The sequence below is a fragment of the Podarcis liolepis genome (genome assembly GCF_965112155.1).
Source record: "Podarcis liolepis genome assembly, chromosome: Z".
Classification (NCBI taxonomy): domain Eukaryota; kingdom Metazoa; phylum Chordata; class Lepidosauria; order Squamata; family Lacertidae; genus Podarcis; species Podarcis liolepis.
This window is the reverse complement of record NC_139570.1, coordinates 189,149-208,258: the sequence shown is the minus strand read 5'-3', so window position 1 is coordinate 208,258 and position 19,110 is coordinate 189,149. Positions and strand designations below refer to the sequence as shown.

Sequence of the window (19,110 nt, the reverse complement as noted above, 5' to 3'; positions counted from 1 at the left end):
AAACAAAACAAAATCTTTTTTTACAGAAAGGATCAGACTTGCTGGCATCTTCTGAATATCAACGAGCAAAGGAAGGTTTTCTTTTCGGAATGATACATTTTTAGAGCAGGGTGAATTTGATTTGAATCAAATCAATTTAAATAACGGTTTAGATCGCTTGTCAGTTAAGGATTTCCACCAACTGTCGATATTAAGAGGAGGCCAGCAAAGGATTTAAATTAAGTCTTACTTTATTGGAAGGAGAAAAACAGTCATTTCCTTAATAGAATTTAAACCATTTATTTAACTATTTGTTATTATTAATAATAATAATAATAACAAATAATAATAATAATAATAATAATAATAATAATCCTATCCCGAATCCAGATCCCCAGCTTCTATCCCTATCTCTAAACCTTATCCCTAACCCTAATAATAATAATAACAATAACAATAACAACCCTATCTCTAATCCCTATTCCTGTCCCTAACCCTAACCCTAATAATAATAATAATTTATTCTTTATACCCCGCCTATCTGACTGGGTTTCCCCAGCCACTCTAGGCGGCGGTAGCAGCAGTGAAACGTGAGTGAGCGTAGTTCATTAAAAGGTTGGTTTTATTCTAAAAAAGATTACAGATTGCTGAGAGCTCCCCTCCCGGGAGTCAGTCTCCACTTTAAGATGATGACTCGACTGAGTGCGAAGTGTCGCATTTCCTTCGACAAAAGCAACGTGAGAGTAACCTTCTCTTAGCATATTGCGACATAGTTTGCCGCCTATCCTGTACTCCCCCTTTTCTACGCTCGGGAATACTCAAAGGCTGACCTGCCATCTCTGAAAGGCTATCTGCAGATTCCTCTAGCCTGGGAGATTGTCAGGGAAGAATGAGAGGTTTTCAGTTTATCAGAGGGAGAAAGCATTCCCCAAGGGGGGGAGGAGAGCAGTGAATCTAATAGAAGGGAGCAAGAGGAACAAGAGGGAGGGACCGGCTGTTTCCAGGAAAGGCAAGGGTTCAGTTCTAGCTCAGATTCGGAGGAGGGGAGATACAGGCCAGCTCTAGCCAGGAGGTTAGAAAAAAGAGCGGGAAAGCGAAGGGAAAGGCGCCTTCGCCATTTTGAGAGTGGCTGGTCATGGAGAAGCAGAGCTCAGAAGGTATCTGAAAGAAGTGACTCTGAGGAATAATAGTTAAGAACTGTTTATAAGAATGTTTTGTTAATACGCAATAAAAAGTTTTATAAAAGAACAAGAAGCGTTTGTGTGGTGATCTGAAGAGGACAACGACCAGTCCTGACAGAGATGACCCTTCTCCTACTTCCTGGGAATGAGTTTCCACAGCCACCTCTCTTATCTGCATTTGGCTCTCTGCCCGGGCTAGCAGCTGCTCAGGAAGACTATCTGTAGCCCTGGCAGCGGCTCCCAACATAATAATAATAATAATAATAATAATAATAAATAACCCTATCCGTAATCCCTATTCCTAACCCTAGTAACATCATCATCATCATCATCATCAACAACAATAATCTTACCAGGAAAGTTGCCCGTTCAAAAAGAAGGACCTCGTCGGCTTCAATGATCTGCGCAAAATTCCTCAGATTGGTCTCCAGTTGCTGAACGTTGGGGATAAGCTGGTAGACTATACTTGACCACGCCTGCCCCGCGAAAAATCGAATGAAATCAAATTAATTTGTGTTATTAAATCAAATTAACAAATGAAATCAAACAAATTTGTGCTATTAAATGAAACTCAGTTGAACGAAATTGAATGAATTGGTGTTATGAAATTAAACTAAACCGAATTCACTTGAATTAAGGTAGTTTTTTTCCTTTGCAAAAACGAGTCACACGTTGGCAAGTCATACAGTCCATTCCAGAAGTCCGCCCAGAAACTAAAGCATGGCTTCCAATTGGTAGCAGGGAGCTCCTGATAAAATCCCTTTTTACAGAAAGTTTCAACCTTGCTTGCATTTTCTTAATAGTGACAATCGCAGGAAGGAATAATAATAATAATAATATTGATGATGAATCCATTTTTTACAGAAAGGCTCAACCTTGCTAGCATCCCGTACCAAAGGCCCGAGTTTGAGGGGGTACGAGGTACAACTATATGGGCAAAAAAAGAAAGAAAATAAAAGATTTCGGGCACTCCTTATAGAGTGTTTCATCCCAGATGGAGGTCTGGAAGCAGGTGCATTGAATTAATTTGAATGAAATTGTCAGGGAACTGCCATCGGAGCTAGAGGCGAAGGGAAGGCTCCAGAGGGATGCCGGAGAGGGTCCCAGTAGGAAGAGAGGCAGCCCGTCCGCTGGGGAAGGAAATCAGCGTAACACCAGTAGAGAAGGGGGGCAGATGGGGAAATCGGAGAGGAGGCTCCAAGACCAGCGGAGAGAGTATGGGTACTCCGCTGCCCACACCCTCCCTGCGCAGAAGACTTCCGCGCAGGGAGAGTAGGAGGAGACTTGGCATCAAAGAACTTTTGTGCTGGAAGAAGTTCAAGAAACGCCCACTGACGGATTCTGCCAGCGACTGAGACAGTCACAATGCTGGAGGCTGTTCAGTCAGAAAGGGTTTAACCAGGTAACCTCGCCAGCAGTGGCGGCAACTTACGCACGAGCAACCCCTAAATCCATTACAGCAATCCGTCAGTCACCGATGTTGCTTGTGCGCAGCTCCAGAGAGGCAGCACCATGAGCCAGACCAGAGGAGCCGGAGAGACGGAGCAAGCAGCTGCAGTGCAAGGTCTGGTAGAGAGAAACCGAGACTTGGAACAGCATGTAGCTCTCCTGACGGTGCGGCTGGACGAAAGACGAGCTCAGGATGCTCAGGTCAGACCCACCCCCATCGCAAGGAAGGTACCGAGGCTGGTACACAAGTTTGGGGGGAAAGCCCAGGACTACAATGTGTTCCGAACGGAAATAGAGTACGCTTTGGAACTGCAGCATGATGACTTTGTTAACGATGAGCAAAGGGTAGCCTACATTGTGGGGCATCTGGAGGATGGGGCAAGGGAATGGATCAGGCCCCTTATGGCGACGCAAAATCATGCCTTGAAGGACCTTAAAAAAATCTTTCAGGCGATGGATGCGATGTATTCCAGTGAAGTCCAGCAAAGTGTGACTCGGCAAGAACTGATGGGGTGCAAGCAGGGGAGCCAGTCAATTAGAGACTACTGGTTGCGCTTTGCAATGTTGATCCAAGAGTTCAGAGTGGGTGGGAAGCGGGTTTTGAATCCTCAGAGGATGGCGACAGCTCCTTCAGGGGATTCCCCGCATCAACTATCGAGGAAAGGGACGAGGTTGGATCAGAAGGTTGGGCCGAGGGTGGGTCCTGGGGGGGAGATGGATGTCAGGGAACTGCCATCGGAGCTAGAGGCGGAGGAAAGGCTCCAGAGGGATGGCGGAGAGTGTCCCAGTAGGGAGAGAGGCAGCCCGTCCACTGGGGAAGGAAATCAGCATAACACCAGTAGAGAAGGGGGGCAGATGGGGGAATCGGAGAGGAGGCTTCAAGACTCCTCGCCGGAGACCAGCGGAGAGAGTACGGGTACTCCGCTGCCCACACCCTCCCTGCACAGAAGACTTCCGCACAGGGAGAGTAGGAGGAGACTTGGCGTCAAAGAACTTTTGTGCTGGAATAAGTTCAAGAAACGCCCACTGACGGATTCTGCCAGCGACTGAGACAGTCACGATGCTGGAGGCTGTTCAGTCAGAAAGGGTTTAACCAGGTAAACTCGCCAGCAATGACGGCAAGTTACGCACGAGCAACCCCTAAATCCATTACAGAAATTGAATTAACTTGAATGAAATCGAATGAATTTGTGCTATTAAACTGAATTAATTTGAATGAAATTGAATTAATTTGAATGAAACTGAATCAACTTGAATGAAATCGAACGAAATCGAATGAATTGGTGCTATGAAATTAAGTTCAATTTCAATGGAGTTTAAATCAAATGGAATGAATTTGTGCTATGAAATTTAAATGAATTTGAATGAAATTAACTTCAAGGAAATTGTGTTATTCAGTTGAACTGAAGAATTGAAAGGTCAGAGTTTGAGGGCATTGGGAACCAAGGTACAACTGTATGAGCAAAACGTATATATATATATATTTCGGTCACACCTTGTAGAGAGTTTCATCCCAGATGGAGGTCCGAAAGCAGGCGCACTCCAGTGGGCGTGAGAGCCGCTTCAAATCCTCCTCCCTCTCCTTGAAAATCTGCAGGAGACAAAATCCATCTTGGCAGCGGGTTGGACTAGATGACCCTGGTGCCCCTTCCCCATTGAAATCCCTCGCCTATCAAACTTGATTTAAATCTATTTACAGAAAGGTTCAGCCTCTCAAGAGGGAGAATACTTTTCAGAATCATAAAATAATAATAATGTTATTCTTTATACACTGCCCATCTGGGTGGCTCCCAACAGAATGATGATAATCATGATCATGATCATATTTTGCCCCTTGCAGTCGACGTGGAGCACTCGTCTGTCTGCTTCCTGGGCAACCTGCTCCTCAACCTCTAGGAAGGTGACGGATAAGTACCTCACCAAGTTAAAAGGGACCCCTGGCGGTCACCAAGTCTGACTCTCTCCTCAAGTAGCCTGGACAGATGGCCGCCCAGCCTCTGCTTGAAATCTAAGCGATGGATGGAAATTGCAATTTAAACCCCTCGCCCGTCCAACTGGGTTTAAATCCCTTCTTTACAGTACAGCTCAGCCATGCTGGCATCCTCTTCATCTTGATTTTGCTCATTGAAATCCCGATTCAAATCCTGATTTAAATCAGTCAGACTCAGGCTTTGCTGGCCTGCTCTTAATTTCGACAATCAGAGGGAGGTTTCCTTTTTGGAATAATAAAATCCCTTTTTTACAGAAAGGTTCAGCCTTGCTGACACCCTCTCAATATGGCCAATCAGAATTCCTTTCCAGAACCCTAAAATCCTCGCTGGCAACCCTCCTAAGACCGAAAACCTGAGTCTCCAACCCCTATCCCTATCCCTATAATTCCCTGCCCATCTGGCTGGGTGTCGGGCAGCTCCCAACATAATACAGTGGTACCTCGGGTTACAAGCGCTTCAAGTTACAGACTCCGCTAACCCAGAAATAGTACCTCAGGTTAAGAACTTTGCTTCAGAATGAGAACAGAAATTGCGAGGCAGCGGCACAGCACCAGCATGAGGCCCCCATTAGCTAAAGTGGTGCTTCATGTTAAGAACAGTTTCAGGTTAAGAATGGACCTCCAGGACGAATTACAAAATCTACATCATACATTCAAAAACCAACAAGCCTGTTATCCCAGCCTGGTTAGCCCCCTAAAAACTCTGATATCCCATTGTTATGTACTGAATTTCTTACCCTGGGCCAGCAGGGGGATACTGTAGATAGTTTTCACCCAGGGCTGCATATGCAAATAAGGAATTGAAAATGACATTCAGTGAGTGGATAGTTACAGAAAGTTGTTACTGTTGCTATGTAGTTGAGCTCTATATAAGCAGGTTGGCTGAACCCTTCAGCCCTGTTCTGTTCTGGCCTGTGAATAAACAAGAGCTGTCAGAAGAATCACTGTGTTGTCTGATATGTTCACCCACAACTTAACACTGGCGACAAGGATGGGATCGATGGAAATCAGAGCACAGCCAGACACGGCCACCCTCTAAACTGAGCTGAAACACGGAACAAAATCACTGAACAGAACCAATTCAGAGCTGACCGTTCTGGCTAGAGCACTGTGTTCTCATCGCCCTCCACATTGGCATCAGAACCATGACTTCACTCATGCCTCTACCGCCGTTTGCCCCAGCCTCTGAATCATGAGATGCCTACCTCGCTCAGTTTGACTGCTACCTCCAAGCCAACGAGCTGGCGGAAGTATCACAGGAGCGTAAGCGGGGCCTATTCCTCAGCCTCTGTGGGCCTGAGGTGTTTGAGATGGCCCGAGCATTGGTTGCGCCTGTAGCAGTCCAGGCAACACCGTGGGACACGATTCAAGAGAAGCTCCGCAACCACTATGCGCCAAAGCTGTCCAAGATTGCTGCCCGCCATGCGTTTTACCACCGGAACCAGGCAGAGGGGGAGTCAATCAACAACTACACCACCATCCTGCGATAGGCTGCAATGCACTGCGAGTTCCGAGACTTAACGATGCCCTGATGGATCGAATCATCTGCGGGGTCTGGGACATCCGTCTGCAACGGTGTCTTGCCAAACCAGATCTCACGCTGCCGAAAGCCATTGAGGAGGCCGTGGCCTTGGCAGCTGCTGAACGCCCAGGAGATCCGCAAGGCCAGCAGCCCGTGTCTTGCTAGGAAGCCAGTTCCAGTACATCATGAAGAAGCCAGCAGTGATGAGGCATCCTCCAGTGAAGACGATGACGTGCACCAAACGAAGTGGGAGCATGGGAAATTCAAACAGAAGTCCAAGGGCCAATCGGAATGTGCCAGCAACTATTCCAGTGCCAGGTGTCAATTCAGAGACACCATCAGTCGGAAATGTTCCAGAAGGGGCCACATCGCTAAGGTCTGCCGATCGGCTCCGTCCGACACCCCCCCTTCACCATCTCACAAGTCCAAATCTTCACTCCAGTCCGCCAAGGAAAGCTGTTTCGCTCTCACCAACTGCCACTGCCCGTTTGGAATCACGATTGGCCAAACCGACTCGCCTACACGATGCAAGCTGAAAGTCACTGTGCTCATTGAAGGAGCTCCGTGTGACATGGAGATCGACACAGGGTCTGCCCTGTCCATTGTGTCTTGGAGCACCATCAAAAGACTCATACCCAGAGTGTCCAAGAGGCAACTTGACTCTCACCGCATACACCTGAGAGACTACCAGGGAAACGACATTCCCATGGTAGGCACTGGCCGGTTCCGGATCGCCTTCAAGGATTTTTCGGTCCTGCTCCAACTGGTGGTGGTCGAAGGTCAGTGGCCAAGCCTCCTAGGGCTAGACAGGTTTGATGCCCTCGGCCTGGAAGTCACCAGCATCAACTGCATCTCTAACGCAGAGACTGAGGGTCTGGTCAAAGACTTTGCCGAGGTTTTTGACGGCAGTTTGAATCAATATACAATCTCCTTCAGCCTTGATCCACAAATCGCCCCCATCAAGCTAAAGCCACGCCGGGTTCCCTTTGCTCTCAAGGCTAAGGTGGACGAACAACTGTACAAGCTGATCACCCAATGAGTTTTGGAGTCGGTTGACGAAGGCTAAGTGGGAAACCCCCATCGTCACGCCTGTCAAGCTGGATGGGTCGGTGAGAATCTGCGCCGACCACAAGTGCACGATCAACAAGGCACTTCAGCAGCTCGCTTACCCGGTTCCTGTTGTCCAACACCTGCTGCATTCCCTGATTGAGGGTAAGGTCTTCGCTAAGCTGGACCTTGTCCAAGCCTATCAACAACTGCCCATCGACGATGCCACCTCTGAAGCCCAGACGATCGTCATCCACAGAGGGGCATTCCGTTGCCGCCATTTGCAGGTCAGGGTGAGTGTGGCTCCTGGCATCTTCCAAAGCCTTATGGAGCATCTCCTGCAAGGGCTTCCAGGCGTGGTGCCGTATTTCGACGACGTCTTGGTGTCTGCAGACTCACACCAGCAGTTGTTTGAGCGCCTCCACGCTGTGCTGACCAGGTTCCAGGAGGCCGGGCTCAAGGTAATGAGGGAGAAATGCCAGATCGCCATTCCACAGGTGGAGTTCCTGGGCTATCTTATCGACGCCTCCAGCCTTCACTCAACCATATCCAAAATCCGCGCTATCCAGCAGGCTCCCATCCCAAAGAACAAGACGGAGTTGCAGGCATTCCTGGGACTGCTGAACTTTTATAACATGTTCCTGCCCCCCAAAGCCATGGTGGCTGAGCCTCTTCACCAACTCCTCAGCACAAAGGCGCCTTGGTCCTGGGGTCATCGGGAGACGGCGGCCTTCAATGCGGTCAAGGCTCTCCTTTCATCGGACAGTGTGCTGGTACAGTACAGTGAAGCCAGGCCGCTGGTCCTTGCCTGCGACGCCTCACCTTTTGGCATCGGCGCTGTCCTCAGTCACCATTTTCCAAACGGAAGAGAAGCACCACTCACCTACTTTTCCAGGATGCTATCTCCGACCGAACGGAATTACAGCCAGCTCAACAAGGAGGCACTGGCACTTGTGGCTGGAGTGAAAAGGTTCCATGATACCTCTACGGCAGGACTTTCAACCTCATCACCGACCACAAGCCGCTCCTGGGCCTCCTCGCTGCCTACCACTATCCATCGCCCAGGGAAATTGATGGGCCATGCCAATGCCCTCAGCCGTTGCCCTCTTCCAGTGTTTGTGAAAGGCCCAACTCCTGCTTCATCGCTCTTCCTGATTGAGGATCTTCCTACATAGCCTGTATCGACTGCCACAGTGGCCTCTGCATCTGCCCAGGATCGCACCATCAGCCATGTGCTCAACTGGGGTGGAGGGGGTGGCCACAAGGGCCTTTTGCATCAGAGTTCCAGCTGTTCGCAACCAGGCAACACAAACTCTCAGCTCATCGCGGCCGTCTGCTGTGGGGAGACCGCGTTGTGATTCCCCAAAGACTCCGTCAACGCATCCTTGAGGTTCTGCACACTGGACACCCAGGAAACGTCAAAATGAAGGCATTGGCTCGGTGTTACGTCTGGTGGCCTAACATGGACAATGCCATCACTTACTGCGTTTCTGCCTGTCAAGCGTGCCAAGAATTGAGGCCTGCGCCACCGGCAGCTAAGGGACACACCTGGGAGACGCCCAAGACACCCTGGTCGAGGGTGCACTTCGATTTTGCCGGCCCCTTTCACGGCTGGCCCTTTATGGTAGTGGTGGACACCTATTCCAAATTCCTGGAGGTGGCTCTGATGCCCTCCACCACTCCCAAAGCCGTCATCCGGGTGCTGCGAGGCCTCTTTGCAATGCATGGATGTCCTGATGTCCTCGTCTTCGACAACAGACCGCAGTTCACATCAGGCACTTTTGAGCAGTACCTTTTGGGACTGGGTATCCGCCATGCCCTAACAGCACCACTTCACCTATCCAGCAACGGGGAAGCAGAGAGAATGGTGAGCTCGGCAAAAGAGGCACTGGACCAGGGAGACTGGCACAAGAGGGTCGCTGAATACTTGTTCGTGCAACACCTCATCCCTCATGCGGCCACAGGGCGGAGTCCTGCCAAACTACTTATGGGCCTCAGATCTCCACTTGACCGGCTGCACCCGGACTTTCCGTGGCTGAGCCCGTGCTGTGCTAATGCGCCACGGTCTTTTGTTCCAGGAACCATTACGTGTAGTGCTGTATATAAGGAAACCATTACGATTGTAACTAACGCCTTATCTCGGTGGGGAGGGGTGTTATAGATGTTTGAGTAGGCTTGGGAATTTGTTAGATTTTGATGGATTTGTAATTTTTGCAGTTTTTATTTGTATTGTTTTATGGGTTGCTTTTGTTTTTATTGTTTTAGGCTGCGAAAGAATAACATTAATTGCCATCAATGGAGGCTAATATGAGGCTTGGGATTGCTACCGTGGAGGGGCGAGGGAGGTATGGCGGTGGGGGCAGATGTTATAGGCGAAGGGGATCGAGATATGGATATGCTCGTACCCCTTCCAATCTGCGCCTCATCCCAAGGGTAGGGTGAACAAGGATTACTCACCTCCGTCACTGGTGCTGTGCAATGCCAGGTCTATAGGCGACAAAACCACCACCCTGTGAGATTTCTTTACCTCGCAGGGGGTCGACCTGGCTTGTGTGACGGAGACCTGGGTGCGCGAAGGGGAAACAGCTACCTTACGGGAGATGGCGCCCCCCAGGTTTCTCCGTCCTCCACCAGTCGCGGACTGTGGGCCAGGGGGGAGGGGTGGCATTATTAATCTGGGAAGATTGTCCTTCCAGGGCTCTACCATTGCCATTGATCCCCGGCATTGAATGTGTTGGCCTAGTGTGGGGCTCCGAGGAGAGCTTAGCTGTCTGGCTGGTGTACCGGCCACCTAGCGCACCAGCAGCCACCCTGTCAGCCTATTGGAGGCGGTGACAGGCTGGGCCTTAGAGTTCCCTAACCTATTGGTATTGGGGGACTTCAACATCCATGCTGATGCCACACCCTCCTCACAGGCTCTGGACCTGGTGTCTTCCATGGCGACACTAGGGCTCTCCCAGTTTGTTTCGGGCCCCACACATCAAGCATGCCACACGCTGGATTTAATCTTTGGCGTAGGTATAGATGTGATCATGTCTCCTTCGATGAAGGTGCCATGGTCTGATCACTATGCTCTGAAAGCCTGGATTGACTTTCCACCCCCACCCTGCTTACGTGGCAAGCCGATTTGGGCTCGCCCACAGATGCTGATGGACCCTGATAGATTCCGCCAAGCCTTGCGGGACCTTGCTCCCCCTGGCGACTCATTGACTGAGCTTGTTGAGGGCTGGAATATGCAGCTCCTGGCAGCTATCAATGAGATCGCACCTGGTTTACCGAGGAGCTCCGGAAAATGAAGCGGGACCTCAGACGGCTAGAGCGAGTATGGCGGGGTGCCCGTGACGGAGCCTCAATAACATCATATAGGGCTTTTATGAAAACCCACAAGATGGCAGTGAAGGCTGCTAAGAAGTCTTACTTCTCGGCCTCCATTGCATCCGCTAGCTCTTGCCCGGTGCAATAATTTAGTATAATCAGGTCTTTAATGTCCCTTGAGGGACAGCCAAATTTAAATAACAATTTGACACACAGCTGTGAGGCATTTGCGAGCTTTTTTGCGGAGAAGGTCTTGTTGCTCCGCCATGACCTCCCTGCCAATTTGGATACAATAAAGGAACTGGAGGCCCCTTGACTGTCCTGGGGTCCAGTATTGGACCACTTCGACCGGATATCCCCAGCCGATGTGGACAGACTCCTCCGAGCTGGAAAGCCCACCACCTGTCCTCTCGACCCGTGCCCGTCTTGCTGAATAGAGCATGTCCAGACGAGGTGCGGGCCCTCCTAGGGGATATCATCAATTTGTGCCTTGGCACCGGGATATTCCCAGGGGAACTGAAGGAGGCAGTGGTGTGCCCGCTCTTAAAGAAAACATCATTAGATCCTTTAGATCTATCCAATTACCGCCCGGTTTCGAATCTTCCGTTCCTGGGTAAGGTGATTGAGAGAGCGGTTGCTGAACAGCTTGGTGGGTTTCTGGATGAAACATCGGCCCTGGATCCATTCCAGTCTGGCTTCCGCGCTGGTCATGGGATCGAGACGGCTCTGGTTGCCCTAACAGATGATCTTCGTAGACAGCTGGATCGAGGCTGGTTGGAGCTGCTGATTCTTCTAGATCTGTCAGCAGCTTTTGATATGGTCGATCATGAACTCCTGGACCACCGCCTTGCCGACGTGGGGATCCAGGGCAGAGTCCTTCAATGGCTGCGCTTGTTTCTCTCTGGTCGGGGACAGAGGGTGGCGCTTGGGGGGGAATTGTCATCGCGCCACTCCTTGGTGTGTGGAGTGCCTCAGGGTGCAATACTCTCCCTGATGCTTTTCAACATCTTTATGCGCCCCCTCGCCCAGCTTGTCCGGAGTTTTGGGCTGGGTTGCCATCAGTATGCTGATGACACCCAACTCTATCTGTTGATGGATGGCCATCCTGACTCGGCCCCAGACACACTGACCAGATGTTTGGAAGCTGTGGCTGGATGGTAACGTGGGAGCTGGTTGAAGTTAAATCCTTCGACAGAGGTCCTCTGGCTGGGACGGGACGATATGGGATTGGGGGGGGCCACTCCCATCTCTTGCGGGGGCACAATTAGTGCCAGCACCGTCCTTTAAGAGTTTGGGTGTAATCTTCGACACCTCCCTTTCCATGGAGGCGCAGATTGCAGCTATAACAAAGGCAGCATTTGTTCATCTCCGCCAAGCTAAGCAGTTGGCTCCTTATCTCTCTCGCCCTGACCTAGCCACTGTGATCCACACGACGGTCACCTCCAGACTGGATTATTGTAACTCGCTCTACATGGGGCTGCCCTTGAGACTGATCCAGAAACTCCAGTGGGTGCAGAATGCTGCAGCGAGACTCCTTACGGGGTCTTCGCTGCGAGATCACATTCACCCGGTGCTATACCAGCTGCACTGGCTCCCAGTGGAGTACAGGATCAGGTTTAAGGTGCTAGTTTTAACCTTTAAAGTCCTATACGGCCTAGGACCCTCGTACCTACGGAACCGCCTCTCCTGGTATGTCCCACAGAGAAACTTAGAGTCTTCAAATAAAAACATCTTGAAGGTCCCAGGCCACAGAGAGGTTAGGCTGGCCTCTACTAGAGCCAGGGCTTTTTCGGCTGTGGCTCCGATCTGGTGGCACACTCTGTCACAAGAGACTAGGGCCCTGCGGGAGTTGACATCTTTCCACAGGGCCTGCAAGACAGAGCTGTTCCACTAGGCCTTTGGCCAGGGCACAGCCTGACTCCCTCCCTCGGCAATCTTCGCGGAGCTCTGGCCCAATGGTTGCCAGTGGCTTGATTTGAATTAATTTTATAATGAATGATTTTAGATCATTTTTAGATCATGTTTGTGTTGTACTTTTGTACTGTTTTATTGTTGTTAGCCGCCCTGAGCCCGGCTTTGGCTGGGGAGGGCGGGATATAAATAAAATTTATTATTATTATATTATTATTATGTACTGAAGTTGTCACCCTGGGCCAGCAGGGGGATAATGTAGATAGTTTTCACTCAGGTCCGCATATGCAAATAAGGAATTGAAAGTGACGTTCAGTGATTGGATAGATACAGAAAATTGTTACTGTTGCCATGTAGTTGAGCTCTATATAAGCAGGTTGGCTGAACCCTTCGGTTCAGTTCTGTTCTGGGCTGTGAATAAACAAGAGCTGTCTGAAGAATCGCTGTGTCGTCTGATATGTTCACCCACAACTTAACACCCATAATTAAATACAATATACTCCCATAGAGATTACCTTACACTGCGTTTGAAACCAAAATAGCATTTGGATAGAAACTGTTTCTCAGGAGGCTAGTCCTAGTCTTTATAAACCTGTGTGCGCACTAGCCTGCACTATCTCTGCAGTTTCCTATGGCACCTGGAAGCATAGATTTGATCCAAGGTGGGAAGAGTGAACCCAGTTATTCTCTCTGCAGTCTTTACATCCCTGGACAGCTCCCCCCCCCCGACCGTGCAGCTCCCAAACCGCACACACAGACCGTAAGTTAATACACTCTCATCAGTACAATGGTAAAATGCCATCAACGGGTCCTTTGAAAGATTATTTTTCCAGAGGATTCTCAGAAAATATAACCTCTGCTGTGCTCTCTTCATAAGGTCTTTGCTGTTTTCTCCCCAGGTTAGGTCATCTCTCAACTCCATTCCCAGAAATCAAAACACCAAGACCTGTTCCACACACTTCCCCTCAATAATAAGTGGCTGAATATTCAATTTACATTTCCTAAAGTCCACAATAATCTTTTGTTTTCTTTAAGTTAAGAAGTAAGTTGTTTTTCCTGCACCACTCCCCCAACTGCTCAACTTCCTTCCTATAGGCCGCCTCCCCCACTCCAGCCGTGATTAAACCAACTACCGTTGTATCACCTGCAAACTTAATGATCTTATTACTGGGATTTTGGGGGGCCCAGCCAGCTGTATAGTGTATATAAAAGCGGGCTCAACCACGCACCCCTGCAGCGTTCCTGTATTCATGATGAAATCCGCAGACACGTGGGAACCCATCCTGATCCGTTGGGAACGGTTTGACAGAAAATCTAATACAGTGGTACCTCTGGTTAAGAACTTAATTTGTTCTGGAGGTCCATTCTTAACCTGAAACTGTTCTTAACCTGAGGTACCACTTCTGCTGCAGCTGCCGCCAGATTTCTGTTCTCATCCTGAAGCAAAGTTCTTCAGGTACTATTTCTGGGTTAGCAGAGTCTGTAACCTGAAGCATCTGTAACCTGAAGCATCTGTAATCTGAAGCGTTTGTAACCCAAGGTACCACTGTATCCACCTGCACAAACACAGTGAAAGTCCCAGGTCTAATAGTTTGGGCAGCAATCTATGCAGAAGAATAGTATTAAATGCAGAACTAAAGTCTACAAATAACAATCTCGCCCTTGCTTCTCCAAATGAGTCAGGACAGCATGTAAAACTATTTGTCACAGCATCCTCTGTGGATCCCTTTGCCTTGTACGCAAACTGGTAAGGGTCAAGTCCCACTGGCAAACAAGATATGATGCGGTTCCTCAACAGACTTTCGAAATATTTCATTATAATGGGTGTCAACACCACAGGGCAAAAATCATTCAGACTATCTTTGGGTTTTTTGGCAGGGGTATAATGGTAGCGGATTTCAGACAGGGTAGAACGGTGGCTTGGGCCAGAGACTGGTTAAAAATCTTCAAAAAGATTCCTGCCAGTTGGTCAGAACAATCTCTTAGCACCCTGCCAGCCACTCCATCCGGGCCCATAGCCTTCCTTGTGTTTACCTTCTTTAATATTCGCCTCACTTTTCCCTCTTCTACCCTGGCAGCATTTCTTAATATGGCCCTCTTAATATGGCCAATCAGAGGCAGCTTTCCTTTCCAGAACTGTAAAATCCTTCCTTTATGCGGACGTTCAGGAAGGATTTCACGGTTCCGAAAAGGAAACCTGCCTCCGATTGGCCATATTGAGAGGGTACCAGTGAGGCTGAACATTTGTGTCAAAATAAAAAGGGTTTAAATCAAGTCTTACTGACTAGTGATTTAAATAGTGATTTCAATCGATTCAACTGAAATCAAATCCGTCCTCAATAATAATAATGATGATGATTTATTTATACACCGCCCATCTGGTTCGGTTTCCCCAGCCACTTTGGGAGCCTCCCAACAGCATAATAATAATAATAATAACCCTATCGCTAATCCCTAAGTACAGCCTCACTGGCACCCTCTTAATACGGCCAATCAGAAACAGCTTTCCTTTCTTTAAGCAGAGGTTCAGCCTTGCTGGCAACCCTCCTACAACCGATACCCCTAACCTCTATCTCTAATAATAATAACCTGCCCATCCAGCTGGCTTTCCCCAGGCACTCTGGGCAGCTCCCAACACAAGATGAAGAAGAAGAAGAAAAAGAAGAAGAAGAAGAAGAAGAAGAAGAAGAAGAAGAAGAAGAAGAAGAAGGGGAGGAGGAGGAAGAGGAAGAACCCTATCCCTAACACCAAGTCCTATCCCTATCTCTATCCCTATTTCTAAAAATAATAATAATTTATTCTTTATACCCCAGCCACTCTGGGCGGCTCCCAAAATAAAATAAAATAAAATAAAATAAAATAAAATAAAATGAAATAAAATAAAATAAAATAATAATAATAACCCTATCCCTCATCCCAGCTTCGCTGAGGCAGGTTTCCTTTCCTTTACAGAGGTTCAGCCTTGCTGGCAACCCCCATGACACTGGAAACCTTTGGTAGAATTAAAGCCAGGGGTCCCCTTTTCGCTCACCAGCTCGCGCTGATCCTCCTGGACCAAGTCCATCTTGTGGACCAGGCAGAAGACTTTGGCATCAGGCGAGTTCTGCAAGATGGCCTCCAGGCACGACTGGTAGTAGTGCATGTCCTTCTCAAGCTCCCGACTCTCGACGTCAAAGACGTAAATCAGAACCTCGACGTTGCGGAAGATGTTGTCCCTCTGGCTGGTGAAGTAGTTCTCCATGAAGGTGTCCTGGCTGAGAAAACCGGGGGATTTAAATTATTTTATCCCAGTTAAAAAAGCAGTTTCAAATTTCAATTCTATGCCAATTCTAAACACGTTTGACCGGTCTCAGTCGGGGAGGGCAGGATACAAATAAAAGTTTTTTATTATTATCAATTTTCCAGGCTGGGCAACCAATTGAGGCCATTTCATGCCATTTCAGAGGGGGCAAGCAAGGCGGAACCTTTCTGAAAAAAGGGAATTTTTTTATTTCAAAAAGTATTGTCCCTATTCAGAGGTTGCCAGCAAGGCTGAAGGTTTCGATTGGATTTAAATGTTACGGACCAGGGATTTAAATGGTGATTTAAATCAAATCCACCCAGCATATCAGTGTAAAAACCACTCTGTGAATTGAGGATTCCATAAAGGAAACATTTCTCCGCTTGTCGATATTCAGAGGATGCCAGCAAGACTGAGTCTTCCTGCTAAAAAAGGAATCTTATTCTTCCAAAAAGGAAACCTCCCTCTGCTTGTCCATATTAGGAGGAGGCCAGCAAGGTTGAACCTCTCTGTAAAAAAAGGGATTTTATTACAGTGGTACCTCGAGTTAAGTACTTAATTCATTCTGGAGGTCTGTTCTTAACCTGAAACTGTTCTTAACTTTAACTAATGGGGCCTCCTGCCGCCACCGCACTGCTGGTGCACGATTTCTGTTCTCATCCTGAAGCAAACTTCTTAACCAGAGGTACTATTTCTGGGTGAATGGAGTCTGTAACCTGAAGCGTATGTAACCAGAAGTGTATGTAACCCGAGGTACCACTGTATTCCAAAAAGGAAACCTTCCTATGGTTGTCCATATTAAGAGGATGCCAGCAAGGTTGAACCTTTCTGTAAAAAAGGATTTAATTCCTTGCTGACTACTGATCTAGATCATGATTTATATCAATTTGATTTAAATCATCATTATTATTATTAGTATTTTATTTATACCCTGCCCATCCAGCTGGGTTTCCCCAGACATCTGAAGGCAGCCATGTTTAGGGAAGTCTGGCTGATTTAAATCCGGAATCGAATGGGGATTGAAATGAGAAAAATCAGGATGAGAAGGATGCCAGCAAAATCTGAGCTGTCCTGGCGAGGGGTTTAAATTGTGATTTCCATTGTCTGGATTTCAAGCGGAGGGCAGGCGGCCGTCTGTCCAGGATGTTTGAGGCGAGAGTCCCGCCTGGCAGCAGGTCAGACTGGATGACTGCCGGGGGGCCCTTTTAACATGGCGAGGGGGGCAAGAGGTACTTACCCGCCGCAGTCCCAGAGGTTGAGGACCAGGTTGCCCAGGAAGCGGACATGCGAGTGCTCCACGTCGACTGCAAGGGGCAAAATGAGATTATTATTATTATTATTCTGTTGGGAGCCGCCCAGATGGGCAGTGTATAAAGAATAAAGTTGTTATTAGTAGTAGTAGTACAACAAAGCCAGTGGACCTGATGGGATACCTGCCGAAATCTTAAAAGTGGGTGGAACTTACACAACAACTTCACAAGCTCATAAAAAAATCTGGGAAAGATAAGAAATCACAGCAGACTTTAGGGATGCCAAAATTATCAATCTCTTTTTAAAAAGGTAACGGAACTGATTGTGGAAATTATCAAGGCATGTCTGTATTAGCTGCGGCCAGCAAAATTCTTGCAAGGATCTTAGCAAACTGTCTCGTAACAATATCCAAGGTGACCCTTCCTGAATCCCAAAATTGTTTTTGGCCTTCTAGCGAGACAGTGTACATGATTTTCACTACTCGACAGCTTCAAGAAAAATGCAGAGAGCAAAACCAACCCCTGTATATGGCGTTTATTGACCTGACTAAAGCCGTCAACACTGTAAATCATAATGCCCTGTGGACTGTCATTCTGAAAATTGGCTGCCCTCCTTCATTCGGCTCCTCTATGATTATCATATTTTTCGCTCCATTAGATGCATTTTTTCCTCTTAAAAACTAAGGGGAAAGGTCTGTGTGTCTTATGGAATGTGTGGTCCCTGGAGCTAAACTGCCGGAATGCGGCACACTCCTGAGCTGCTCTTTGGGGCTGGCTGGTGAAACCCCGGGTGCCGGCAGATCAACCGGGGCTTCACCCGCCAGCCCCGACAAGCTCTGGGAGCAGCGGGAAGGCTGCGTGCAGCCTGTCCGCTGCTCCCTGAGCTGCTCTTTGTGGCTGGGGGGGCGGGCTTCCCCCTCCAGCCCTGAGCAGCTCTGGGGTAGCCTGCGAAGCCTCCACAGGGCAGCAGGATGAAGGCTCCCCGCTGCCCTGAGGAGGCTTCGCGGGCTACCCCAGAAATCAGAACAGCTAGAGGGAGCACAGTCAATGGATCAGATGACCAAGGCTGTGCTTGTGATTAGAGTGCGGCAGGAAGCGCGGGCTCAGGAGAAACGCAGTGGAGACAGCCAAGTTGTTTGTGGATCACATCTTCAGGTTGCATGGGGCGCCCTCGAGGGTCATCTCAAATCGCGGAAAACAATTTACTTCCCGGTTCTGGAGGAAGCTCATGAGCTTGCTGCAGGCAGAGGTGGGCTTCTCAACAGCGCGACACCCGGAAACCAACGGGCAAGCAGAAAGAGCGAACAGTATACTCCAGCAATACCTACGCTGCTACGTCAGCGAGAGACAGAACGATTGGGTAGAGAAACTAGCGCTGGCTGAATTTGCGTACGATAACGCTGAACATGCGTCCACGGGCACGAGCTCATTCATGGCCAATTATGGGTGTCACCCCAGGGCCTTCCCGGGGAGGGGGGAGGAAGGGTGGAGTGTACCTGCGGCCGAGCAGTTTGTGGAAGAAATGGAGGCATTGCACCAGCAACTCAAGATGAACTTGAAGCGGGCCAAGGAAGTTTATAAGAGGCAGGCAGACAAGCACCGTCAGGAGGGGGATGCCATACGGGTGGGAAACCGAGTGTGGTTGTCAACCCAAGGGTTGCCCCTAAAGGGAGGGTGCAAGAAGTTTCAGCCAAGGCGGCTGGGACCCTTTGAGGTAACACAGCAGGTAAACCCTGTGGCATTCAAGCTCAAGTTGCCTGACAGCATGAAGATACACCCGGTGCTCCATAGGTCCCTACTCTCACCGTACAGGGAGGGGCGGGAATTTCCGGGGCGGGAGGGAGGAGTCACCGCCCACCCGCAGGTAGAGGAGAGGGAACTCCACCACCAAGCCACGGGAATACTCGATTCAAGGTGGCAAGGGCCCCAGGTGGAGTACTTAGTGGCGTGGGAAGGAGAACCCGAGTCAGAAAACACTTGGGTCCCCGCTGAGGCGGTCAATGATGGGTATCTAGTGGAAGAATTCCACAGCCTATTCCCAGACAAACCAAAACCACTAGCGAGATTTGGGGAGGAAGAATTTGGAACCATAGACGAGGAGGAGGAATTTGGGGGTTTTCCTGCCTCTGAAGAGGAAGGAGGGGAAATGTCAGAGGGAGAAGAATCAGACTGGGAGGCCCACCCCG

The 19,110-nt window shown here is 48.9% G+C and overlaps 1 protein-coding gene across 2 annotated transcripts in view; it reads right to left on the bottom strand.

Moving 5' to 3' along the window:
* LOC310698837 (ras-related GTP-binding protein A) overlaps positions 1-19,110 on the bottom strand; it is a 30,375-nt gene that overhangs the window by 2,315 nt on the left and 8,950 nt on the right. The window contains exons 4-7 of one of the 2 annotated variants that reach the window (XM_083486582.1): positions 16,912-16,978; positions 15,426-15,648; positions 4,105-4,200; positions 1,514-1,636 (exon numbers count right to left, since the gene is read on the bottom strand). In XM_083486582.1, coding sequence (XP_083342708.1) covers positions 1,514-1,636; positions 4,105-4,200; positions 15,426-15,648; positions 16,912-16,978 — 509 coding nt within the window. The remainder of the gene's footprint in view (positions 1-1,513; positions 1,637-4,104; positions 4,201-15,425; positions 15,649-16,911; positions 16,979-19,110) is intronic. The other variant, XM_083486583.1, reaches the window with a different exon arrangement.